This window comes from Carcharhinus amblyrhynchos, chromosome 6 (genome assembly GCF_965287045.1).
Source record: "Carcharhinus amblyrhynchos chromosome 6, sCarAmb.v2.hapA, whole genome shotgun sequence".
Classification (NCBI taxonomy): Eukaryota; Metazoa; Chordata; class Chondrichthyes; order Carcharhiniformes; family Carcharhinidae; genus Carcharhinus; species Carcharhinus amblyrhynchos.
Genome location: NC_137329.1, coordinates 125,597,069 through 125,624,983, shown reverse-complemented (window position 1 = coordinate 125,624,983; position 27,915 = coordinate 125,597,069). Strand labels below are relative to the sequence as shown.

Sequence of the window (27,915 nt, the reverse complement as noted above, 5' to 3'; positions counted from 1 at the left end):
TCCACTACTGCTCTCCCCAATGTTTTGATGCACAGAGAAAGCATTCTTTCTGGTTGTATCACAGCTTGGTATGGCTCCTGCTCTGTTCAAGACCGCACAAAACTACAAAGGGTCATGAATGAAGCCCAGTCCATCATTCAAACCAGCCTCCCATCCGTTGACACTGCCTACACTTCCTGCTGCCTCAGACAAGCAGCCAGCATAATTAAAGACCCAACTCTCTCCGCCACCTTCCGTCGGGAAAAAGATACAAAAGTCTGAGGTCATATACCACCCGACTTGAGAACAGCTTCTTTCCTGCTGCCATCAGACTTTTGAATGGACCTATCTCGCCTAGCACTACATTCTTTCCACCCTAGCACTACATTCTGCACTTTCTCCTTTCCTTCTCTTTGTATGACATGCTTTGTTTGTATTGCGTGCAAGAAACAGTACTTTCCACTGTATATTATACATGTGACAATAAATCAAATCAAACATTTATGGCTGGGATAGACAGATTTTGTGTCTCTGAATCAAGGCATATGAGGAAGCGGGCAGAGGAGTGGGATTGAAACCCAACATTAGCCATGATCATGTTGAACGGCAGGGCAGAATAGGAGAGTCATGTACTCTGTTCCTGCTCTTATTTCTTGATCTCTTTAATTCTGCGTACAAACAACTCAGCCTGTCCTTGAATGTTGCCAAAACAAATGTCACATCTGCCCATACCTAGACAGTTAAATATTCCATCTCTCATTTGAAGACACACTCTGGATTACATTGAGCGTTTCCCATACCTTTGTAACCACCTATCTCAAAAGGCTACTAATGATGAGCAGGTCCAACACTGGATCAGCTGTGATGAGTGTTTGTCCAAGTCAACCACATTCCGAGTATACAAAGCAGTTGTTGTCACAACACTTGTGTATTGCAATGAAACCTGGGCCATGTATCAGGGGCATATAAGAGCGGAGAGAAATTCCATCAACAATGTTTCCGCCACATTGTCTGGATTGACTGGTAGGACCGTTAATGAATGCTAGTCATTCATGAAACCAATTCCACAAGCATTGGGGAAAACACCTGCAAAATCAATGGACTGTGTCCAAATGGCTGAAAGCATCTTCCCTGCTTGGAGCTGTTTTCTCAACTCTCAGATGGTCAACATTCCAGGGGAGGACCAAGGAAGCACTTCAGAGAGGCATCGAAGCTCTCCTTCAAGCACGTCAATGGACGTTGACTGGAAATGTGTGCCACCAATCGGTCAAATTGACAACTTATCCATCAAGCCACATCACACTTGAGTACAAATGTCTTAACGATGAGGCAGTCTAACAGCAGAGAAGGAAAGTCAGTGAAGCCAGTTCTGTATTCTGGGTGCCAGTACACTATGGAATATCCTGCCCCATGTGTCCCAAGATCTGTGGATTGAGAATCAGGATGTTCAGCCACATGAAGACCCATGGCAGAAACTCGTGATCCTGATTCAATGTCATCCTTGAGAGATAACCAATGAGGATCAGAATGTGGAATCTGCTTCTTCAGACAGTGAATGGAGTTTTTAGCATTGATACATTTAAGGGGAAATTAGTTAAACACTTCCAAAGAAAGGAATAGAAAGATATGCTGGTATGATGTGATGAAGAGAGATAGGTGGAGGCTTGTGTCAAGTATAAATGCCCAACATTGACCAGCTGAATCGAATGGCCTGTTTCTGTGCTTATACACTGAATCTAACAGCTGAGGATGAAATAAAACTGTGATTGAATTGCTCATGTAGAAGTGGGTGGGCGACCTTCTTAGAACAGCACGTCCTAGAGTCAACCAAAGGGCAGGCTATATTGGACCTACTACATGTAACGAGATGGGATTATTTGCTATCCTCCAAGTGAGGGCACTGATAGGGAGAAGCCATCGTACTATGAAATTTACGTGTGATTAGAGAGAGAGAAAATTATGTCCAAAACTAATATTTTAAACTTAAATAATAGTAATTACGAATACATGAAAGCAGACCTAGCTGGAGTAAACTGACCAGTATGCTTAAGGGATAGATCAATAGATGTTCAGTATTAGATATTTCAGAATACGTAGAATGGATGCATTCCAATGAGAGAAAAATATCAAGGGGAGGGCCCATCATCTATGGTTAATTAAAAAAAATCAAAGACACTGTTAAAGTTAAAGAAAAAGCATCCATTTGCGTACAGACAAGTGGCAGGTCAGAAGATTGGGTGGAATAAATGAACATCCAAGAATAATGAAGATTAAGCAGGAGGGAAAAGCCAGAGTCCAAGAGAAAACTAGTGAGGATATCAAGACTGATTGTTAAACTATTTTTATTCATTCATGAGACGTGTGTTGCTGGCTGGCCAGTATTTATTGCCCATCCTTAGTTGTCCTTGAGAAGGTGGTGGTGAGCTGTCTTCTTGAATTGTTGCAGTCCATCTTCAGTAGGTTGACCCACAATGTTGTTAGCGAGGAATTTCCAGGACTTTGACCCAGTGCTAGTGAAGGAGTAGTGATACATTTCCAAGTCAGGATGCTGAGTGAGGTGGAGGGAAACTTGCAGGTGGTGGTGTTCCCGTGTATCTGCTGCCTTTGTCCTTCTAGACTTCAGCTTCGGGTCTTGAAAGAAGTGGCTAATTGGTAGTTGATGCGTTGGTTTTAATTTTTCAAACATTCCTAGATTCAAGAAAGGTTCCATTAAATTGGAAGATGGCAAATATAACTCCTTTATTCAAAACATGAGGGAGACAGAAAGCAGAAACTACAGGCTAATGTTTAACTAATTTATTGGAGTTTGTCTGAAGGAGTCATGTGTGCAGTAGACGAAGGGGAACTGGTGGATGTCCTGTATGGATGTACTAGGATTGAGGGGGGGAGGGGATGGTTTAGCTCCAAGGTTAGGTTGGAGCAGCTGCAGCTTTTCACCTTGAAGCTGGGAAACTTTGATAGAGGTGTACAAGAATAGAGAAGGGGAACAAATAAAAGCTGTTTCTGTTAAGTGGTGCAAGAGTGAGATGAACTTTTTACACACCGAGATGACCTGGACCTTGGTGCCCATGAGGGTGTTGGAGGCAGAGACAGTGATTTTGAAAGGAAATTGGATGGATAATTTAAGGAGGTAAACTTGCAGGGCTACGGGGACTGAGCAGGCGTGTGGGACTGACTGAACTACTCTACGTAGTCTAGCGTAGACTCAGTAGGCCAAATAGCAGCCTCCTTGCAATAAATGACTTTGTGGCTCAGCAAACCTGCAGAGTAAAAGCCAGAGATTTAGATAATCAAACACTTGCTCCTACTGAACTGCTGCTGGAGTTATAGATGTGTCATTCATGTAGTGCAGTCAGTTAACAGCTGAGGCTAGCTTCTGATCTTTGGATTTTGATGGTATTCACGGGGAAGAGGAAATTACTCAAATCTTTTCATCTTTTTGAACATCAAGTTCTTTGTGCGCAATTCTCTAAAGGGTTTTAAAAAGGTTGTGTGTTCTGCAGTCAGGCCTGTCCTGTTATTCCAGACTTACATTGTAGATTCTACAGTGTCTTTTTAAAGAAAGGCGGAGCTTGTGTTAATATGGCATCCTTTTTGAGCTCGGCCATCCGACAACCAGTGCTGTACGATTGTGATGTATAATTGACTGTCTTCATGCAGGAAAACTCACCAATCAGTCTGCATGCAGCAAACTTGTGTAAACCACAACAGCATTGAAAAATATCTGCTTTGGTGAAGTCTGAGAAATGCGTATCGGTCAGCGAAGCAGCCAACCCTCCTGTTTAGTCCTGTGGGAGCTTTTCCATGTACCTGAGAAGGCAGAGTTTAGAATGAGGGCATTTGGCCTGTTGTATCCATGCCTGTCCTCTGCAGTAGCAACTGTGTTAGTCTCACTTGCCTGCCCTTCCCCTAGAATCCTGCTAATCTTTTTTCTCCAGGTGATTATCTAATTCACATGTGAGTTTGATTGTATTTGTCTGTCCCAGGCAATTCATTCCAGATCCTAACCAGTCACTGGGTGTAAAAGCTTTTTCTCATGTTCTGTTTGATTCTTGTACCAATCGCCTTTAGTTGGCATCCCCTTGTTCTCAATCCCCTGCAAGTGGGAATAATTTCTCTCTCTCTATTCTGCCTGGACCCTCATAAATTCTGAACGCCTCCATTAAATCTCATCTCAGCTTTCTGTTCTTGAAAGAAAACAGCCCCAGCTGTTCAGGAAGGGGAATCTGCCATTTCTGTCTCGTCTGACTAACACGGTACACGTGACTTAACAAAGTTTTTTCTTAAACAGGCTCTGTGGCCCATCAACCCTGCTTCGATCATGTTGTCCAATCTAGATCAACTGCCTGTATCCCTCTATTCCCTGCCTGTTCATGTGTCTATCCAGATAAGTCTTAAATTCGCTCGTGTGTCTGCCTCAACTACCTCGCGTGGCAGAGCATTCCTGGCCCACACCGCACCCTGTGTAAAAAAAAACTTGCCCCACATCTCCACTGAACCTTTCCCCCCTTAGCTTGAACTTGTGCCCCCGTGTAATTGTCATTTCTGCCCTGGGAAAAGCTTTCAACTGTTCGCCCTATCCATACTCCTCATAATTTTATGAACTTCTATCAGGTCACCCCTCAGCCTCTGTCTTTCCAGGGAGAACAATCCCAGTTTATTCAGTCTCTCATAGTTAATAACCTCCATACTGGGCAACATCATGGTAAACCTTTTCTGTATTTCTAAAAGCCTCCACATCCTTCTGGTAGTATGGAGAATAGAATTGGACACAGTATTCCAAACGTTACATAACTTTAACATAAGTTGCCAACTTTTGTACTCGATGCTCTGGCAGGTGAAGGCAAGCATGCCATATGCTTTCTTCACCACCTTTTCCATCTGTGGACTTGGACTCCCAGACCTGTGTGTCTGTGCTCCAGATTGTTATGTCATTTTATTTTATAACTCCCAACTGAATTGGACCTCCAAAATACTTCAAATCCTCGCATTTGTCCTGATTAAATTCCACCTTCCATTTTTCCGTCAATTTTCCAGCCTATCTGTATCCTGCTGTATTCTCTGACAATCTTCATCACTATCCGCAACTCCAGCAATCTTAGTATATCCACAAACTTGCTAATCGGACCAGCTGTGTTTTCTTCCGAACCATTTATATGTATTAAAAACAACTTGTTGTGAAAAGAATTCCTAAATGAAATTTACCAGACCCCTCTGAGTATCCAGGGATTGGTATTAAATGCAATGTTGCCAAAGGCATCTCCACAGCTAAGAAAATAAGCGGAGGTTTCTTTTTACTGACTTCCTCTTCATACCCTATTTCTGCAGGTAGGCTATTCACCTGAAACCATGGAGTCCATGCTTAATAAGTTGAAGAGTACTGTTACTAAGGTAACAGCAGATGTTACCAGTGCAGTGATGGGAAACCCTGTTACAAGGGAGTTTGAAGTTGGGCGCCACATAGCTAGTGGCGGGCCAGCAATGGCCTGGAAGATCTTCCATGGTGTAAAGAAGTCAACCAAGCAGGTAATGTCTCTAATGTTTTCTATAATGCAAATGTGAATTATTTTTCGAACTAAATGAGATAAAGCCAGGCTGAATAATTTCTCCATTGAAAGGGGATTTCTATTTTGTTGTTGTACAAATGACCTTAGTTGCTTGGTAGTACAGAACTTGTCTTTTTTTTCAGCAATTCACATGTCAAGCTTTTTGTCTTGCATCCATCAGGACATTTGCAAGAATATCTAATATGAAGGGAACAGCAATGTATATTTCATGGGAAAAGAGTGTTGATTGGTTGGTAAAGTGGACTCTGGTAGAGGCGTTGCAATGGAGAATGCAACAGTAACAATGGGGTGCAAGCTCATGGTGGAAGCTTAATGCTTCACATCCATCCTGTGAGATAATGACTACCCTGATCAGTTCATTGCTTGTTGTGTATTGTGTAAACTCATGAATGGGTCCAGAGCCGCCACTTTCAGTTCTGAAAAGTGCCCAGTCTACCTCCGATTACCCTGGAAGGGCCTGGTATCTCAAACAATTGAGCAACAGCTGAAGCTAGCTATTTCACATTGTGACTATGCAGTCACAACACAACTGGTATTCTCCACTTAGAGGATTCTGCTGTTAAGCCAAGATGACATTCTGCATATCACACAAATGAGTAATGTGATATATGAATTTCAGTGCCAGCGTGATGCTGGGTATGTAGGCCATATATCACAAAGACTGGTGAGGATCATGTGTCCCTTCTGCTGTTCGCAACAGGCAGACTATGGACTATATCCTACCCAACCAGCATGTGTTAGCAAAACTCAAAACACAGTGTCCAGCATTAGATGTGATTCCATGATTGGACAACATTTTGTTAAACAATCCTGAGTATGCTAAGAATTACACTTACAACCAATGTAGGATTATCAGTTGGATTTGCAGTGCGGTACATTTGCATGTGCTAGAAGCTACATATATACATAGAGCTCTGTTTGGCAGAAAGAAACATGTATTGTGCCTGTTTCAGCTAAATAGAATAGCTGCTAGCATTTTCTGGGTTATTACTCAGGGCAATGCCTTGATCAGAGTCAACCTGTCTGGTTTGAATTTGCAACAGAGCCTTGGACAGTTAACTCATTCGTAACCAGTGCATTTGTCATGGCAGCGCCTCGAGCAGAATCCATTTGTCAATCATTCGGCACACTCTTCTTATGAAGTATAAATTGTTCTGTTCATGTTTATTTATTCATGCCACAAGTAGGCTTGCATGATGTTACTGTGAAAATCCCCCTAGTCGCCACATTCCAGCATCTATTTGAGGGAGAATTTAGCATGGCCATTGCACCTAACCAGCGTGTTTTTTGGACTGTGGGAGGAAACTGGAGCAACCAGAGGAAACCTATGCAGACACAGGGTGAAAGTGCAGACTCCGCACAGTCAATGGCTCAAACTGGGAGTTGATATTCTAGTGAATTGTCCTGATGAGTGCAAGATTTTCAGAATCCACAGTATTTTGCTTTTGTCTGAAATCAATGTGGATTGGCTGAAGTGTCATTGAGGTGTTGACATTGTATGCTTTGTAAAATGAGCATGTATGGATTGCATGCTGCTTTAACTGGTAACTTCAAATAGGAATGAAAATGGGGAGTGGGGCAAAATGGACCACTGTCATCTTATCTCCCCATTCCACACAATCTCACACAGTCTGGATTTACCCAGACTGTCTAAAAATAATTTTAAATTGGTTTTTGAGCAGGTCGTTTTCACTCTGCAAAGCAGACTGTCTGACTCAGCCATAGAATCTGAGTTAGTTTCTGATGTCGTGAAAAAGCTTCCTTTCACATTTTGCCAATATGTGAAGTTCTTCTTCATCGATCACTTGCTAACGAGTATGATTGTCCACCGAAGAAACTCTGTTATTAGACATGGGTTCTGTGGGTCTCAAAGACAAGCTGGTTGGGTGCATTGGTTGTGCTGAATTTTCCCTCCGTGTTCCCGAACAGGTGCTGGAGTGTGGCGACTAGGGGATTTTCACAGTAACTTCATTGCAGTGTTAATGTAAGCCTACTTGTGACACTAATAAATAAATAAATGGATTATTGCATGGCTGATGGGCTACATCTTCGACTGCACACTTGGCAGGTGTTTCCGGAAAGTGGGTTTGATCCTTGGACTCTGGATCACTGGGATCCCTTTCTCTGGCTCCTTTTCCAGGCCTCCTCCTTGTTGGTTGTCTTCGAATTGTATCCTTTCAATCTGTGCTGATCAGGAGATTCCTCCAAGCCGGTCTCTTCTGAGCAAGAGTCTCCCATGTTAATGTCCCTGTTGCATTTCTTGAGTTAAGCCTTTAGGCTGTCTTTGAAGCGCTTGCTTTATCCTTCTCTTGGTTGGGAACCTTTCTTGAGCTGGGTGAAAAAGATTTGCTTTGGCATTCAGGGCTCTGACATCCTAAGGATATGGCCAGCCTAGCGGAGTTGGTTTCAGATCAGGCCTCAATGCTAGTGCTCCTTCAGGCACGCTCTCTGGAATTCTCTGCCCGTTGAAGTGGTGGAGGCTGTCTCGCTAGATATTTCTAAGACGCGGGTTGATGGGTTTTTGATCAGCAAGGGGATTAAGGGTTATGGGGAGAGGGCGGGAAAGTGGAACTGAGCCACGACAGATCAGCCATGATCTTATTGAATGGCGGGGCAGGCTCAAAGGGCTAGATGGCCTACTCCTGCTCCTATTTCTTATGTTATGATGTTAACACACCTGTCCTCCCAGCTGATAGAGAATCCAGCTCAGACAGGGTTGATAGTACCTCCACAGGTGGTGTGTACACATCGTCCAAGCTTCTGATCAATATGGAAGAGTTGGGAGAATGACTGCCTTGAACATTCAGGATCGTGTGTTAGCATAAATTTTGCAGTTGTCAAAGACTCTTGTCCTTAGGGGTAGTATGGTGGCACAGTGGTTAGCAGTGCTGCCTCACAGTACCAGGCACCTGGATTTGATTCCCGGCTTGGGCCACTGTCTGTGCAGACTCTGCACGTTCTCCCCAAGGTTGCGTGGGTTTCCTCCTACAGTCCATAGGACATGCTGGTTAGGTGCATTGGCCTTGCTGAAATCTCCCTCAGTGTACCCGAACAGGCACCAGAGTGTGGCTACTCGGGGGGCTTTCACAGCAACTTCAGTGCAATGTTAATGCAAGCCTACATGTGACACTAATGAATAAGAACATAAGAACATAAGAAATAGGAGCAGGAGTAGGCCATCTAGCCCTTCGAGCCTGCCCCGCCATTCAATAAGATCATGGCTGATCTGTTGTGGCTCAGTTCCACTTTCCTGCCCTCTCCCCATAACCCTTAATCCCCTCTCTTATCAAGAACCCATCAACCCGCTTCTTAAAAATATTTAGCGAGGCAGCCTCCACCACTGCAACGGGCAGAGAATTCCAGAGATTCACCACCCTTTGAGTGAAGAAGTTCCTCCTCAACTCCGTTCTAAACCGCCTCCCCTTTATCTTGAGGCTGTGCCCCCTAGTCCTAGTGTCTTTTTTGAGCGGGAAGAGTCTCTCCACCTCTATCCTATCCATCCCATTCATCATCTTATACGTCTCAATGAGATCTCCCCTCATTCTTCTAAACTCTAACGAGTACAAGCCTAGTTTATTCAGCCTCTCCTCATAGCTCAATCCCCTCAACTCCGGTATCAGCCTAGTAAACCTCCTCTGCACTCCCTCCAGGGCCAAAATATCCTTGCGCAGGTGCGGCGCCCAAAACTGCACACAGTACTCCAGCTGCGTATCCAAAGGCAGAGCTTGTAAATTGGATACCATGTTGCATCTTTGCATTTGTGTCCACTTTCGATGAGAGGTGACTCCCCAGGAAGGAGAAATATTCCAGGTTTTGGGAGGATTATTCCGTGGATCCTGATGGAGAGAGAGACTGGATCTTTCCCTGGGGTGGATTGATAAAGAACTCGAGTATTCTTGAGGTTGAGGCTGAGGTCAGTTCTTCTTCTCCTGTGAAGGTGTCAAGCACAGCTTGGAGATTGTCTACTGAGAGAGCAGAGATGGCGATGTCATCCACATGCAGGAGTTCCACGAGTGGTGGTAGTGCTGTTTTCTCCTTGGATTTCAACCGGCTGAGGTTGCAAGATTTTCAATCTATCTGCTGGTCAATGTGCACTCCATTGTGAAGCTTGTTCTTCCAAGCTGAAGGAGATGACGATGAAGATAGAGAAAAGAGTGGAGATGATGACATATCCTTGCTTGACTCTGATCTTGACCCCAGATATTCCTGTTGGTGAGAACTGTCACTGATCTCTTGTCATGGTGGACTCATAAGAACATAAGAAATAGGAGCAGGAGGATGTTAATGAATTTCTCTGCTCAGCCAGCCTTTGACTGCTATGTATCACAGTTTAGGAGCTCTTCGAAGTTTTCCCTGTCTCTCGAGGTTCCATTCTTAATCCACAGTAGTTTGAGGCCTAGGTTGTGGGTCCACATATTGCCTTGGTGACGCTGAAGAAAACGCGAGTGTTTTTGTTGGTGAAGAGTTAACAGCTCCTGAGCTTTCCCAGTCCGCCATCGGTTCTTGATTTTTCTAGATATTTATTGTACTTTTGCCTTGCTGGTTATGCCATTTTGCCAGGCGCGAAGAGCTTTACTCTTGTCGATGTGCTGTTGGATGGATGTTGTCATTCTCGCCAAACTAGTCTTGCTGATTTCTGATGTTGTAGCCAATGTTTTCTTCACAGCTTAAGAAGATGACTTTCTTCAGCTTTTTCCAGTTTCCCTCCACTCAATTAGAATGAACATTTTGGAAAAGGAATTATTGGAAGTCCAGTCGCATGCTCGGCTCTTGAAGCCGCTCAATGTTGACCTTATTTTTTAAGGTGATTCTTCTGCTGCTGCTGGTGGAGTTTGATGGGCATAGAGGGTGAGGTGGTGGTCTGACCAGCAGTCATCAGCACTGGTCATTGCTTTGGTGCAGAGAGCATCCTTTTAGTCTGGGATTAGACAATGAAGAAGTCAATCATATTCCAGTAATTTGATCGTGGATGTCTCCAGGATTTCTTGAATTTGTCTTTTTGGCAGAACAGTGTGTCCGTTATGACAAGTTGGATATTCTGCATATCTGGTAAGTAGGAGAATCCTGTTGCAGTTACACTTTCCAACTCCTTGCTTTCTCATGGTCCCTTTCCAGAATTGGGAGTCCTTTCCAATCCTGGTGTTGAAGTCCCCCAGGAGGATGATCCTATTTGCCTTCGGGAGAGAATGGTGTCCAGGATGAAGCAGAAGCTTTCTTTGGACCCATTGTTGGCATCAATGATTGGGGTGTCAGCATCCCTGACCGTTGTCTGCTGGCTCTTGGCATGTTGTAGACAGGGAGGTCATGAGATGTTTGTTGATGCCAACAGGGAGGTCTAAGAGTCAATTGAGTCTTGTCCCTGAATCCAATCCCATGTGTCCTAGATTGATTGCCGAGCTTTTCTCTCCGGATTAAGTGAAACCATCATCATCTTCCCTCAGCTGCCCTTTGGATCTCTTGCAGGCCAGTGATTTGAAAGTTGAAGTTCCAAGAGGGTTTGTACATTGCAGGTTTCAAGATTGAGTTTAACATTGATTTTCTGACCACAGGTAGCTGAGTCTGCTGGATGTGGCTTTACGGCCAGGTTGAAAACAGTTGTTGTGATGAGGATTTTGTGATTCTGCAAAGGGATATAGATAGGGTGGCTAGGCAAAAACCGAGCAAATGTGGGGGAGTGTGAGGCCATGCACTTGGTAGGAGGAATAAAAAGGCAGATTATTATATAAATGGAGAGATTGCAGGTGAGTGAAATACAGAGGGATCTGGATGTTCCCATACATGAATCTCAAAAGCTAGCAAGCAGCTCCAATACGATTTAAGAAGACAAGTGGCATTTTGGCCTTTATTGCAGAGGGGTTGGAGTTTAAACATAGGAAGGTTTTGTTACAATTGTACATGATGTTGGTGAGGCCTTACCTGGAGTACTGTACACAGTTTTGGTCTCCATACCTAATAAAGGATATAGTAATATTGGAAGCAGTCCAATGGAGATTCACCAGGCTAGTTCCTGGAATGAGAGGGCTGTCCTATTAAGAAAAACTGATTACTCTGGCTTTGTATTCCTTGGAGTTTAGAAGAGAGAGGGGTGACCTTAGTCATACATATAAGATCCTGAGAGGGCTTGACAGGGTAGATGGTGAAACTTTTTCATGAGTGGGAGAGCCTTGAACAAGGAAACATAGCTGATGTGATTAGAAATTTCTTCTCGCAGAGGGTGGTGAATCCCTGGAATTCTGTGTCCCAAAAGGTGGTGGAGATTGGATTGTTCAAAGTATTTAAAATGGAGGCGGCTAAATATTTGATAGATTGAGGAATAGAGGGCAATGGGGAAATGGTGCATAGAAGGAGCTGAGGCTGTCGTTGATGAGCCATGATCGTATTGAATGACTGGCAGTCTTGAAGGGTGCAGGCAACCACTTCTATTTCTTGTGTGCTCTTGTGGAACAGACTATTTTTAGGGCATATTTTCTAGCCCTTTCTCAGCAGAGTGGATCTTGAAAACAGCTGCTCAGTCATAAAGAAAGCAGTTGGAAAGCTCTCCTGTTCCTATTCCAAGAGTGAGACGACTGAATCAAATTCCACCGCCTACATGCTGGTCTGAAGCTCAGAACTTTCAGACCTCACGGTCCCATCATCTTCCACTGATCAGTTCAGGGATTGTCTGTGTGGGGGTGTATTGGTTCCTCTAGGAAGACACCCGGTGCAGGACATCTTTTAACATAGGAATGTCTTGGCATATCGGCAGATGGTACATCCAATTCCAGTGGCAAGGGATCCTTGATGACTGGGGATCTCCCTAATGTTGCAGCCTTCATCCACAATCACAGCCGTTGATACCATAGGGTCATTTTCTACCTCTTCCACCGTTAAGGACTGGTTTTGGATTGCACTTGTTTCCTCCCCTATGGCCTTAAGTCATGGGTGACCCTGCCAGGAATTTTAGCTTTTGACATCATCGCTCTTGGGATTAACGCAGCGTTGAAGCCTGTCCACCATCAGGGCAAGATGACAATCCAAAGAAAGGAATATATTAAGTATGGATTTGCTGGAAATGTTGAAGGTCCCCCACTCACCGTGTGCACAGCATTTGTGTTTGCAATGAGCGATCTGTATCCTGGCCTCTTTCTGACTTTGCAACACTGACCATAGTTAATCACTGGTAATGTTTGAAAGGCCTGAGACCCGCCTCGATGTTGTTGATTACCTCAAAACCTCTAACTTCTAAACTAAATCCCAGTCCAAAGGTCTAGTTGTAGAAACGCCCTCGACATATCGAATACTGCTAATTCATGACAGTTAATATTTAATAGTTTTAGTCGCTGTACAACATGGCAAGAACATGTTGATTTTTGAATTGATGTCAGTGGAAATGCTCTTGTACATCTGGCCATCATTCATGTCCAGCATTCTTTGAATATTTTTGTAAACCTTTTTTTAAATTAAAAGAACACAGATGCATTGTCCCTTGTATCCTGGCTGATACTTAACCTTCAACTCATCCAAAAGTCAGATTATTTGGTTAATATCATATTGCTGTTTGTGGAAGCTTGCTGACAGGAGATGTACTGCCCTGTTTCCTTCAGTACAAAGTGACTATGCTTCATAAGCATTTCACTGGCCGTGAAGCACTTCACAATGACATGATACATTGCATATTAATTATTTTAATTTTCAAGTATTTATCCAATATCATTTCAAAAGACTGTGTCATCTTTGCCTTGATAGTCAACTGTGTTTAAACTGTTTTATTTATCTCTTGTATGAAGAGATTTCTCCTAGCTTCCCCCATTTTGATAATTCTCAGCTGGTGCTGCTTGTTACCGATTCAACCAACCAAAAAAGAATAACCTTTCATTATTTGCTCTCAAACTATTCATAATTTTAAAAATCATCATAAGACCGCCACCTATTTCTCCTCTTTTCAGGGCAGTACGATGGCACAGTGGTTAGCATTTGCTGCCTCAGCGCCAGGGACCTGGGTTCAATTCCTGGCTTGGGTCACTGTCTGTGTGGGGTTTGAACATTTTCCCCGTGTCTCCATGGGTTTCCTCCGGGTGCTCCACTTTCCTTCCACATTCTGAAAGATGTGCTGGTTAGGTGCGCTGGCCACTCTAAAATTCTCCCTCTATGTGTCCGAACAGGCGCTGGAGTGTGGTGACTTGGGGATTTTCATAGTATCTCCATTGCAGTGTTTAATGTAAGTCAATTTGTGTTTAATCTCCCCATTGTTCCTGGGATTACTGCAGTCATTCTAAGCTTTCCAGTGGCCCCAGTATTCTTCTAATGAGGTGCTCTGAAGTTCACACTGTTCCTACTTTGGTCTAAAGTTGAATATATGTCAAGTATTATTCCTTGTTTTTACTTCTATTACCCTTAAAGTTGTATGCTTTTAGTTGTCAGTTTTTATTTAGTTGTGTTCATCTTTCCTGAGATATCTTATGATGAATTTCTTAAATGTATGTTTTGTCTTTCTGGATGGGGAATGACTATTATGTGCGTGGGTCACTTTTGTTCTGTTAAAACTGGTTATTTGAGGCACCCCGTTGAGAATGTAATCATTAGCATTATGCGGAACCCATGGGAATTAATTAGTGCTTCTGAGGATGTCCTCCTTAATTGTGCTCCAAGCATGACTGGCTTCAGTACACAGAGTTGCCTTCTGGTATATTTTCATTGTTGTTATGCTGCGATTCTCCATGAATAATGGTTTTGATGCCAAGGTTTTCAGTCAGACACAAATAAGTAAAGAACTCTAACCAATCTAGTAGCAGTGCTGTCAGTCACACTTTGCTTTTGAAATCTCTGCTGAACAAAGTATTTTGTTAATAAAACCTGCCTTGGTGCTGCAACAGCAACAACTTGCATTTTATGTCGTTCATTTAGCAAAAAAAAACCTGAAAACAGTTCTTAGAAGCAATTATCAAACCAAATTTGACACCGTCAGACGACAGGAAGGTTTAGAATGCGACCAAAAGCTTGGTCAAAGTAGCAGATTTTTAGAGTGCCAAAAGGAGGTAGGGGTTGGAGAAGTTTAGGGAGAGATTTGCAGCAGCTTTTTAAAAATTTCACAAAATGTGGGTGTTAACTGGAATTTGTTGCCCATCCCTAATTGCCTTTGACAGTTGCATTCTTGAACTACTGCCGTCCATGTGTTGTAGGTACTGTGTAGTTTTCTTAGGGAGGGAGTTCCAGGTTTTTGACCCAGTGCCTGTGAAAGAATGGTGATATATTTCCGAGTCAGGATGGTGAGTGGCATGGAAGAAGACTTGCAGCTGGTGGTGGTGTTCCCAGATACATGCTGCCTTGTCCTTGTAATGGCAGAGGTCATGGGGTTTGGAAGATGCTGTTGAAAGGCCTGAAGGCATGGCTACTGGTGGTGCAACTGGCATTGGAGCCCTGAAGCAATTGTAGAGAGTTGTAAATAGATAGACCTTGAATCAGAACACTAAGATGTGCTGCTACAATCAATGATGCAACACAGATAGATGTAAACCATTTCAATTCTCCAGCATCAATCCAGGCTTAGTCTTCCTGTTTTCTTTTTCAGGAAGTGGCTGTGTTTGTTTTTGACAAAAAGTTAATTGAGAAGTACCAAAAATTTGAGAAGGACCACATTCTCGATTCACTCAAAAAAGGTGCACAGCAGCTAACCAGACTGAGACATCCACGCTTACTGACTGTGCAACACCCATTAGAGGAGTCCAGGTAAAGGAATTTCCACATTGTTTACTTTTCATGACCAGCAACGAAGGTTAACCTGTTCTTTAAACTGAGGTTTCTTTGTGGGTAAACTGTCTGAATTTTTTTTTACAGAGACTGTTTAGCCTTTTGCACGGAGCCCGTCTTTGCAAGTTTAGCCAATGTCCTTGGTTGCTATGACCACCTACCTTCTCCTGTACCTACGGAAATTAAAGAATACAAACTTTATGATGTGGAAATCAAATACGGTCTGCTGCAGGTGAATTTATTGGATATTCAGATTTCTGTGCTGATTGATGGGTTACTGTATACCTCTCTCAGTCCACTGTCTTAGCTGGCTGGACTTTTTCCACTTCCCAACTATATTAATCTTTGGAGCTTTGCAGTTTTATAAAATGCATGAGGTTCCAGGATTCAAGGCCCACAGACTAAAAGCTGGTATTTCTCAGCTCTTTAATTTCCTTTCACCATGCAGGTCACATGCAGATCTGAATCATAGAACCCTACAGTGCAGAAAGAGGCCCTTCAGCCCATCGAGTCTGCACCAAACACAATCCCACCCACGCCCTACCCTCATCCCTACATATTATACCCACTAATCCCTCTAACCTATGCATTCCTAGACGCTAAGGGGCAATTTCTTAGCATGGCCAATCAACCTAACCTGCACATCTTTGGACTGTGGGAGGAAACCGGAGCACCTGGAGGAAACCCATGCAGACACGAGGAGAATGTGCAAACTGTTATGGAACAGCCTTCATGAGTAGTTTCAATGGTGTCAGCGTATTGGTTAAAGAAAACCAATGCCAACATTCACACCCCAAAGATATTTCATAACCAATGATTCAACTTTTCAAGTATGTGAATTGTTAAGTGGGCAACTGTGACAGCAATTTTGCACAAGAAACCCCACAAACAGCAAATGAATTACATAACATTCATGGCACTTAAACAGGCCATTCGGGCCAGTTGGACTGTGCTGGTGATCCTCATAGAATCTACAATGCAGAAGGATGCCATTCGGCCATTGAGCCTGCACCGATGACAATCTCACCCAGGTCCTATCCCCATAAATCACCTCCTCACACTCTAATTCATCTCACCCTTTCAGCAAAATGTATTCCTTTCCCCTTTATGAACATATCTAGCATCCTCTTATATGAACAGTGAATCTGTTTCTTGGTATGATGGTTAAAGGAGAAATGTTGATCAGAACACTTGGTGACTGTTTACTGTTCTTATTCAAATAACAGAATCTATTACTTCCACCTGGGCAGGCAGATTAGGCATTGGTCTAATGCCTGGTTCAAAAGGCAGCTCCTCAGTACTGCACTTGAATTTCTATCTAGATTACACTCTTAAAATTCTGGATGGGGACTTCGTGTTCAGAGATAGGAGTGTTATCACTGACCAAAGGCTGACACTGTCAGGAAATGTTAATTGGCATATCAACAATCAACACTGAAATTCAACAGGGTGTTCCTTTTACATTGCTGAGAAGAGAAGCATGTTGCTGAAACCTTTCATCATGCATTTATAGAATCCTACAGTGCAGAAGAAGGCCATTCTGCCCATCAAGTCTGCACCAGCTCTCCAACAGAATATCTTGCCCAGGCCCTTTTTTCCCCTTCTAATCCCCCTAACCCTACACATTTACCATGGCCAGTCCCCCTAATCTACAGATCTTAGGACACTAAGTGTAAATCTACCCTGGCTGATCCACCTACCTTGCACATCTTTGGACTGTGGGAGGAAACCGGAGCACCCGGGAAGACTGTGCAAACTCCACCCAGACAGTCACCCAAGGCCAGAATTGGACTTGTGTCCCTGGCACTATTAGGTAGCAGTGTTAACTACTGTGCCATCTGTGGAATTAGGTAATAGAAAAAAAAGGATAAATAATTAATCAATCACAAGAATACCAAACTTCAAACAATAACAACAATTTATATTGTTGAAAAGGATGCTGATTGGTTGACAAGTTGACTCTGATCAGCTGAGGCCTTTCCAGGAAGAAAGGAACTTTCCAGGTTCCTGGGTAATTCAAAAAGGACATCAGACTGAAACATAATGGTTTTGTTTGTGGAGGATGGGTCCCGCCTGTGGTAGAATTGTTGTGATTATGTGAAATTTGGCATTCTTGTGTTTGCCCTGATGAGTGCAAGATGAAAAGCTTTGGCAACATGTCCCTTTTCATTAATATTTAACCTCCTGTAGTACAAACTGACTGTTTAAAAAAAAATAAAATGGTGTTATGTCTAAGAAGGACAACTGTTAAATTGCAACACCTCATCAATCATTCTGACTGAAATATAACCCCTGTACAGTGTTTCAGCCAGTGCATGCCTCCTATCCACTCTGCTCTGACGTAACAACAGTAGAATTATATTCAAAACACAGTCCAAAAAAGGCAAGAATTAACAAATAATAAAGCATAAAGAGGGCAGCTATTATTTTTCTCAAGGACAGTTAAAGATAGGAAATAACAGTGATGCAGCCATGTCGCAAACAAGTAATAAAAAGGAAGCCATTCATCCAATTGTGCCATTTATGTGGTACATTTCACCTCTTCCAAATGTCCCAAGTTGCTTCACAATTCACTATTGCAGAGTGCAGTCGCTGTTCAATAAGCAAATGTAGCAGTAAGACCCAGCATTTGAGGTGAATGACCAGTTGAATTATTTAATGTTTTTGATGTTGGCTGAGGGAGGAATGTTAGTCAGAACACCAAGAGTAAAATTCTGCTGTTTATTAAATAGCATCATGGAATCATCTCAATCACCAACATTGATAGACTTGGCTTAATATTTCACCCGTATCATGTACTCGGATCCTGAAGCGAAAGCCCGTTGGATCAACAAATTCATGTTCTATTTGGAGCAGATTGACTGCTGCTGTATAAATATTTAAAAAAAACTACAGCAATGACCTCAGGGATATAAAATATTAATAATTGACGAAAAAGATGAACAGCAAAACCTAAATCAATGCCACACTTCTCATTTTATAGATTAGTTTTAAAAGTTGAGATTGTTTTTTGGTAAAAAGAAACATTAAAACACATGCAGCAAGAGCAGGTTCTATGGATATTGAGGTACTGGAATTTATAAAAGATGGATGAAAATAAGAACTGAACATGACTATTTATTGTGATCCAGTCATCCCCCTGAACACCTCCAATTCCCTGAGCCAGATTGCGTCAGCCTAAATTTCCTGACCAGGATGCCAGGTGTTCTCAGGCTGTGCTTTGGTTACTCTCTGTATGACACCATTACTATGTTACAGCATTGTCATGAGCAGCATGGCTGCATTATTTAAAGTTTAAAGTAGGTTTACATTTGTACTGTAATGAAGTTACTGTGAAAATTCCCTTTGCCATACTTCGGCACCTGTTTGGGTACACTGAGGCAGAATTTAATGTGGCCAATGCACCAAACCAGCGCGTCTTTCAGACTGTGGGAGGAAACCGGAGCACCCGGAGGAAACCCATGCAGACATGGGGAGAATGTGCAATCTCCACACAGTGACCCGAGCTGGGAATTGAACCCAGGTCCCTGGCGCTACGAGGCAGCAGTGCCAGCCACTGTGACACCGTGCTGTCTTATACATATATATGGGGCAGCATTGACAACGTAGATGTATTTGTGAATTTAATGAAGAAGATAGCTTTGAAAGCTGTATTTTGGTGGCTCAGATGGGTGATGAAGACCGCACGGCACGAACAAAATCTTGCCTTTAGGTAGTTAGCGCCATCACAAAAGTATTTTACAGCAAATTAAGTGCCATTTGAAGTGTAGGTGCTATTGTAACGTAGGAAACACTGCAGCTTGTTTATACACAGCAAGCTCCCATAACCAATAACTAACTTAAAAGAAAACTGATCATCCTATTGTAGAGATATTGGTTGAGGGATCTATATTCACCAAGACACTGGCAGAACTCTCCTACTCCTGTTCCGAGCAGTGCTGTGGGGATCTTTTACGTCGGCTGGAGAGAGCAGTTATGACCTCTGTTTGATGATTTTGTCCAAAAATGGCACATCTAACAATGCAGCACTTGCTCAGTATTGCCTGCTGTATCAGCTTTAATATTGTACTCGAGGCCTGGAATGGACTCTGTGTTCGTGCGTGCATCTGTCCTTTGCCATTACTGAAAGATTAGATGAGGCTTTAAATGATTTTTATGTATTACATCAGAGCACTTAGTTTAAAAGAGAAGCAGCTGTTCAGTCTAGACTGGGTTTCTCTTGGGGCTTCCCTATAGCAGCATTTATACTTAAATTAACACCACTAAAAGATACGCTGGACTCGAGTTTCCAGCATTTTGTATTTTTATTTTAGATTTCCAGCGTGTATAATAGGTTGCTTTTTATCTCATTGATGATTTTGGGACCTTTCTGTGAGCAGATTGGTTACTTTGTCCATCGACAAAACAATGACTGCCTTTGCAACTAATTAATCAGCTGTGAGGCACTTTGGGATGTCCCAAGTTCAGCAAAGTTGTTATAAGAACATAAGAAATAGGAGCAGCAGTAGGCCATCTAGCCCTTCGAGCCTGCCCCACCATTGAATAAGATCATGGCTGAGCTGAAGTGGATCAGTTCCACTTTCCTGCTTTCTCCCCATAACCCTTAATTCCCTTGTCTATCAGAAACCTATCTACCTGTGACTTAAATATATTCAATGAGGTAGCCTCAACCACATCAACGGGCAGAGAATTCCAGAGGTTCACCACCCTCTGAGAGAAGAAGTTCCTCCTCAACTCTGTTCTAAACTCCCCATTTTTAGGAATGCTAATGGGCGGCGCGGTGGCACAGTGGTTAGCACTATTGCCTCCCCACGGACCCAGGTTCGATTTCCAGCTTAGGTCACTATCTGTGTGGAGTTTGCATGTTCTCCCCATGTCTGTGTGGGTTTCCTTCGGGTGCTCCAGTTTCCTCCCACAATCTGAAAGACATGATGGTTAGATGCTTTGACCCGAACAGGCACTAGAGTGTGGCAACTAGGGGGATTTCACAGTAACTTCATTGCAGTGTTAACGTAAGCCTTACTTGTGACTAATAAATAAGCTTTGCTTTAAATTCTTTCTCTGTCTTATTCAATTCTCCATATTTAGGGACTTACAATAAATGCTGGCCTAGCCAGTGAAGTCCACATCCCTTGAACAAATGAAAAAAAACTTGTGGTCCAGTACACTGTGCCAGCTCCCAATATCAACCTCAGAAGACTTCTTAGAAATCATAGAAACCCTACAGTACAGAATGAGGCCATTCAGCCCATCGAGTCTGCACAACCACAATCCCACCCAAGCCCTACCCCCATATCCCTACATATTTTACCCACTAATCCCTCTAACCTATGCGTCTCAGGACACTGGCCATGTTAAAATAGCCCCTTAATCAACCTAACCCGCACATCTTTGGACTGTGGGAGGAAACTGGAGCACCCGGAGGAAACCCACACAGACGTGGGGAGAATGTGCAAACTCCACACAGACAGTCACCCAAGCCGGGAATCGAACCCAGGTCCCTGGAGCTGTGAAGCAGCAGTGCTAACCACTGTGCTACGATGTTGCTTCTTCATCATATTTCTCTCTGATTTTGTCGTAAGTCGTCCCAAAATTTCACCTGATTATTTCGTCGGGAAATTTGTGTCGTCCGTCCGTCCGTCTCCCCCCCCCCCAGTCGCCTCATTGCCATACACCTGCACTTCCAATCTATCAGCACTTAATGTCGCAAATGAGAAGATGCACAACCTTAATTTAATTAAAACCATTTTAAATTGCACTGTGGAACAGAGTAATGTCACAATCCTTTAATCTGCAGGTTTGCGAAGCCTTGTCCTTTTTACACAGCAGTGTGAAAATGATTCATGGGAACCTGACGCCAGAGAATATCATTCTGAATAAAAGTGGTGCCTGGAAAATCATGGGTTTTGACTTTTGCATCTCTTCATCTAATCCCTCTGAACAGGAGGTAAGGACAATTGAGTATTCAACTTGCTGTTTCACTTCTATTTATAATTCCAGCAGGGCGTTATTAAAATAGTCTGTTATCTCCTGAACTAAAATAGAGCCCCCAACATGAATTCTCTTGGTAATAAATGAACTACAAAGTCCTCATTGATTCTGACGATTGTAAGCTAAATTGTTTTTTTCTTCTGTCTAACACTCTTCATGTTATGGATTTTTTTAAGATTTGCACAACACTTTTGAGGAGAGAATTTGTTTTTGGTCATGTTGTAGCTTTTTAAATATTTGTTTGTGCATGGTGGGTCCTAAAGGCAATGCTACATTTATTGCCCCCTTCGCGACTTGGTGCTGGCTGCACCACTACAGAGGGCATTTTAGAATTAACCTAACATTGCGTGGCTGAAGTCAAATGTCAGCTAGGCCAAGAAATGTGGCAGCTTCCCTTCTCCAAAAGGCATTTGTGAATCACTTGAGCTTTTAAGACAATTTGGCTGTTCTGATTCAACTCATCAATTTCATCATTTGTTAATGTGGGATTTGAACTGATGGTCCCTGGGTTGCGAGATGAATGCGATGACCATTAGTCTAGCATACTTTGACCAGCTCTTGTCTATCTTGCTTGGTTGTAGTAACCTGGCTCTGAAATGTAGTTTGCAGGCAACATGGGAGTGGAGGCTAATGCCAGCTGTGTAGTATATGTGGGTGTGAGCAGGGGAGGGATGAGTGCAAGGGTCAGAGAGAATCCTGTGCAGGATGGGAGCAGGGCTCGGAGAGAATCCTGTGAGGGATGTGGGTCCAGACATAAGTGTAAAGCATGTGGGTTGGGAGTTGTGTTCTGAAGGATTGGGATTCAGGTGGAGACGACGTTTAAGGAACATGGGCAGGTCTGCGTGAAGCTGCAACTCTGCTCCTGCTTCAATCAGGAGATCATGTTGTTCTCTCTATCTCTTCCATCTTTCCCAGCTGATTCGATCAAGCTCCCCAAGTCTTTAATCAATATGATTTCTAGTACTAACACTAGCTGAGGAGTGTGAGTTATCTCAGCAAATGGACTTTGGTCACTGTAGCTGGTTAGTGTATATGGTAAATAAACTATTTTGTTTGTTTCCTGGATCGATGTTAGATGGAGGCTATGGTACAGCGGGAAGAAGCAGAGCACTTTAAAACAATCCAACTCCCTGAGCTCCCAGTTATTGTGAATCCATAAAATAGGTGATATTAAGTCACAAATTCCAAGAAGTAGACCCAATGATGATTAAGAAGCAGTGGTATATATTGAGGTTAGGATGAAATGTGACAATTCGTCTGTGTTTCTGTTCCTGTTCTGCTTGATGGCAGACCCTCATAAAGTAATAATACTGAACTGCTGCACTGTGTGCTGTGGACAGGATAAACTGCACCCGCAGTGCTTCAGTGATGGAGAACATGGCTATTGCATCCAATAACAAGAGCACAAATCAAGCAAACTACTTGGCCCTAAATAGTATTAAACTTGTTAATTATTGCAACCATGCCCGTTTAAGTGAGGTGACGGGTTATCCATCACATTCCTAACTTAAGTTTATTTATTAGTATCTCAAGTAGGCGTACATTAACACTGAAATGAAGTTACTTTGAAAATCCCCTACTTGCCACACTCCAGCACCTGTTCAGGTACACTGAGGGAGAATTTAGCACAGCCAATGCACTTAACTAGCACGTCTTTCAGACAGTAGGCGGAAACCGGAGCATCTGGAGGAAACCCACACAGACAGTGGACATGCAGACTCCACGCAGACGGTGATCCAAGCCAAGAATCGAACCCAGGTCCCTGGCTGTTTGAGGCAGCAGTGCCACCATGCCTTGGAGCTAGTGTGGAGTCAGATGCATTCAGGGGTCAGTTGTAAGCTACTCATTCTAGATGACCCAGCTTCTGTCCTGTTCTTGTAGTCAGTGTTATGCCTGGTCCACTTCAACTTTTTTAAATTCAATCATGGAATTTTGCAAGGCCAGCATGCACTGCCCAATTTTAATTGCCTTTCAGCTTTCACAAAGGAGAAGGATGTGGTGGATGGTGAGTGTAGAAAGGAGCATGTTGACATTCTCGGACAGGTTGTGATTAAAAAGGGAGGAGGTATTGGAATTTTTGAATAACATTAAGGTGGACAAGTCTCCAGGGCCAGATAGGGTTTATCCCAGAATACTGAGAGACAAAGGAAGAAATTGCTGAGGCCTTGGCGAAAATCTTTGTATCCTCTTTAACTACAGGCGCGGTACCAGAGGATTGGAGAGTCAGCTAACATTGTTCCTCTGTTGAAGAAGGGCAGAAGAGACAATCCGGGAAGTTACAGGCCTGTGAGCCTTACATCAGTGGTGGGGAAATTATTGGAGAAGATTCTTAGGGACAGGATACACTCGTGCCTGGAAAAGCATTGGCTTATTAGTGATAGGCAACATGGTTTGTGGACGGAAGGCTATCTCATAAACCTATATTGAGCTCTTTGAGGAAGTGCCAAGAAAAATTGACCAGGGCAGGGCGGTGGATGTTGTATACGTGGGTTTTAGTGAAGCCTTCGATAAGCTCCCTCATGGCAGGTGGATACAGAACGTGAGGTCGTATGGGATCCAAGGTGCGCTGATAAGATGGATACAAAACTGGCCGACATAGAAAGCAGAAAGTAGTGGAAGGGTACTTTTCTAACTGGAGGACTGTGACAAGTGGCATTCCACAAAGATCAAAGCTGGGGCCTCTGTTGTTTGTAATGTATATCACTAATTTGGAGCAAAATGTAGGTGGTCTGATTAGTAAATTTGCAGATGATACAAAAATTGAGGGAGTAGCGGATAGTGAGGAGGCTTGTCAAGTATACAGCAGGCTATAAATTGGTTGGAGACCTGGGCTGAAAGATGACAGATGGAATTTAACCCGGACAAATGTGAGGTGATGTGATTTGGAAGGTCTACTGCAGAAGGCAAGTATACAGTAAATAGCAGAGCCCTTTGAAATATTAACATACAGAGGGATCTAGGCATGCAGATCCACAATTCCAGGTGGACAAGGTGATCAAGAAGGCGTATGGCATGCTGGCCTTCATTGATCAGGGTATATATGAATTGGAAAATGAAGTTGCAGCTGTATAAGACTTTGGTTAAGTAGCATTTGGAGTTTTGTGTACAATTCTGGTTGCCACACTGCTGGAAGGATGTTGATGCCTTGGAAAGGGTGCAGAAGAGATTTACCAGGACATTGCCTGGTTTGGAGGATATGGACTATGAGGAAAGGTAGAACAAACTTGGATTGTTTTCATTGGAGTGTCGGAGGATGGGGAAACCTGATAGAGGTTTGCAAGATTATGACAGGCTTGAATAGAGTGGATAGTCAGAGTCCTTATCCCAGGGTCGAATGGTCAATTACTTGGGATCATAGGTTGAAAGTGAGAGGGGAAGAGTTTAAAAGAGATGTAAGGGGCAAATTTTTCACACACAGGGTGCTGAACGCCTGGAATGCGCTGCTGAACGAGATGGTGGAAGCAGATTCTATAACAATGTTCAAGAGACATCTGGATAGATACATGAATAAGCAGGGAAAAGAGGGATATGGACCACGTAGAAGGGAAATATTAGATTTGAGAGGCATCTGTGTTGGCAAGACTTGGTGGGCCGAAGGGCCTGTCTCTGTGTTGTACTGTTATTTGTTCAGTGATACCCACAAAACCTTGATGATGAGCAGCTTGATGTGGTAGTGTTGGAAGGTCAGGGGCAGGTGATTGGTAGTCTTGCTGGCATTCTCTTATCAGTCACCAAGCCAAGCCTGAATGTTGTCCAGGTCCTGCTGTAGGTTTGTAGTGTCTGCTTTATGAATAATTAGGAATTATGAATAATTACACTTCTGATGAAAGGAGGTCCATGAGGTAGCTAGAGTCTACAAAATCATCAATGGAGGCCACACTTTGCTGTGCTGTTTCATACAGCAAAGCAGTCATGAATTGTAACATGACAAGCGGTGAGTTTACATGAGGTGAGTTTAAAGAGCTTTGGATGAACAGGTAACTTTGAGCCTTGGCTTTCCAAGCTCTCCACACTGGTGGCTTCTTGTCTCATGTTCTGGAGATAGTGCAGAGGAGGTTCACAAGAATGTTGCCAGACTAGAAAAGTGTAGCTATGAGGAGAGATTGGATAGGTTGGGTTTATTTTCCTTGGGACGAAGTAGGCTGAGGGGTGACTTGATAGAGGTGTACAAAATTATGAGGGGAAGAGGTAGTGGGCAGGATAAATTGTTTCCCTCAGTGGAGAATTTTTGAACCAGGGACTATAGGTAATTGGCAGTAGGTGCAGAGGGGATGTGGGGAAGAACTTTTTTATGCAGAAAGAAAACGGGTGCCTGATATTTGTTGCCTGAGTTGGTGGTGGAGGCAGAGACCCTAAACTCTCTTTTTTAAAAAAAAGTACCAGGGTCTGCACTTTAACTGCTGTAAGCTACAAGGCAATGGGCCGGGCACAAGAAGGTGGGATTAGAAAGAGCATCTGGGTGTCGTGAGGCTGGCATGGACAAGATGGGCCGAATGGCCTCCCTGTGTGCTGTAACTTTTCCCTGGTTCTCTGCATTGTCTGTTGTAGATAAGCTGATTGAGATGGATCACTCTGCTTAGTTAGCACCGTCATTATTGTTGAATCTCACATGTTAGGATGTGAGAAGTTGAATTTTTTTGCTATCGGTTATAATGTTCCTGTATTTACTGAGATGTTATGTGAGTGGACTCCTGTGTTATTTCTACCAACACAGGCACTTTAAAAATGAAATTTCAAAGCCCTTGAACTTAATGAAACCCTTGATTAAAAGAACAGCTACTTAGACAGGAAATTCAATCATAGTCTGCATACTGACCCTTCCTTTCAACCTTGATAATAACAAAAGGATAAGTACAGATGAAGGAAGTCTTGTAGTTAACTCAGTCATCCTATCATAGAACCCAAGAGCTCCATCATCTCAACTTCCTCCAGAATACTTCCACCCCTCTAACCAGTAATTATTCCAGTATTGACTACCATTCCATAATAAATGTATTCTCGTACATCAGTCCCAAGTTTTTCTTCCAACAATTTGTCTTCCTTTTGAGAAGTCATGTTTAAATAGCATTTAACTGAGAGTTTGAAAACTTTGTGACATGCAGTCACGACAGGACCAAATCTGTCACATGATTCAGATGACATTTGTGCCATTTGATTGTAAGCTTTTTGAATGGTTTAATTTTAGTAGAAAAATGGGCATTCCATTTCATCTTGTGACAAAATCGTTTTTCTTAACTGCATTATTCTCCTCTCCATGAATTGGTATGATCTTTTTACTCCTGGAGCTTTTTCCTATCTTGATTTGTTTGTATCACTTTTCTTATCCTAAGTTAGAGCTAAATTATTTTATTAGAAGGTACTAAGTTCCTGGTGTGTTCTTCCCTCACTGGGCTCCCGCTTTGGGCTCTAATGAAGCAGCAATATTTATAAGCAGGCGCCTGTAGTTGTGCTGTTGATTTGTAAATAAATTTTGTGCATGCTTCATCTCTGACACATTTTATGACATCAGCTGCATTTCGTTTATGACAAAGTCTGAATTGAGCAAAACAACTGACTGCCTCCCTTCAAAGGTTTTTAGTGAGTTGTGCATTGTAATAGGGCTGCAAAAGGGTAGCACACTCGGCACAGTACGGACTGAACATGTCATCTTGCCTCATGGGTGGACTGTAAAACGGATTTAGCAAAATGGTGATTCTTCAGAGGCAATCAGTGCGAAATAATGTGTACAAAGTGGAGGTTCTAATTAATGTAATTCACCTCCTCGTCTTTGAACCTTATGATGAGACCAGGAATGATAAACACCGGTTATGAGACAAGACTTTAGACTTTGGGTCTCTTTCCTCTGGAGAAGAAAGGGTAAGCGGAAATTTAATAGAATTTGTTTATGTAGCACTGTAGATTTTGATAGGGTCAGTAGAACCAGACAGGTTTTTTCATAGTGTGGGCCAGTGATGATTTATAATTGCATTATGAAAGTCATCTTTACACAGGCTATTTTTCAAGTGTGGCATGCTTTGCTTGTAAGGGAGGAGTTGATAAACTTTTGAACCATAGGAGGTTGTAGGTCAGTGAGGAATGAGCAGGTCAAAAGGGGTTTGTTTTGGATTGCTCTCATAATGGCCTGCTGTGCAGTAAATGTCTGTGGTCCTACACTGCAGGAACTACTCTGGCAAAACCATTCTGTCTTGTTACATAGCTCCCATGTGAGGGTAGCTACTGCCAGTACTTCTACTACTCAGCATAACGGAGACCAGGAAAGGGTGGAACTGGTTGTCAAACCTGCGCCCAGTACTTCACAATGTCTTGCTGCCTCTTTACTGCCATCCGTGCATCCAGTCATGTGGAGTGCAAATGCTATATTTAATTTTTCTATTTTTTCATTTGAATTGGAAAGGAGACAACTTTTCAATGATCGGAAAATTAAGTCAAGACCATCACTACCACTTTAGAAAAGCAAATAGATAAAGAGACAACAGAATTGACAGTTGATTTTTCCCTGTTGGATAAATTGCATTTAACAAACTAAAATAATACGAGGAAATTTATCAAATAGTCTTTTTGTCAGACACTAAAGTGTCTAAGGAAATATTAGGCAGGTGACAAAAGACTTTGTCAAAGAGGGAGCTTCAAAGGGTTTATTTAAAGGAGGAGA

The 27,915-nt window shown here is 42.8% G+C and overlaps 1 protein-coding gene across 2 annotated transcripts in view; it reads left to right on the top strand.

The window, feature by feature from the left end:
* scyl2 (SCY1 like pseudokinase 2) overlaps window positions 1–27,915 on the top strand; it is a 66,225-nt gene that overhangs the window by 5,379 nt on the left and 32,931 nt on the right. For both annotated transcript variants that reach the window (XM_080191427.1, XM_080191426.1), the window contains exons 2-5: window positions 5,308–5,505; window positions 15,094–15,251; window positions 15,360–15,504; window positions 21,070–21,219. In XM_080191427.1, coding sequence (XP_080047553.1) covers window positions 5,329–5,505; window positions 15,094–15,251; window positions 15,360–15,504; window positions 21,070–21,219 — 630 coding nt within the window. In that variant the 5' untranslated portion in view covers window positions 5,308–5,328. The remainder of the gene's footprint in view (window positions 1–5,307; window positions 5,506–15,093; window positions 15,252–15,359; window positions 15,505–21,069; window positions 21,220–27,915) is intronic.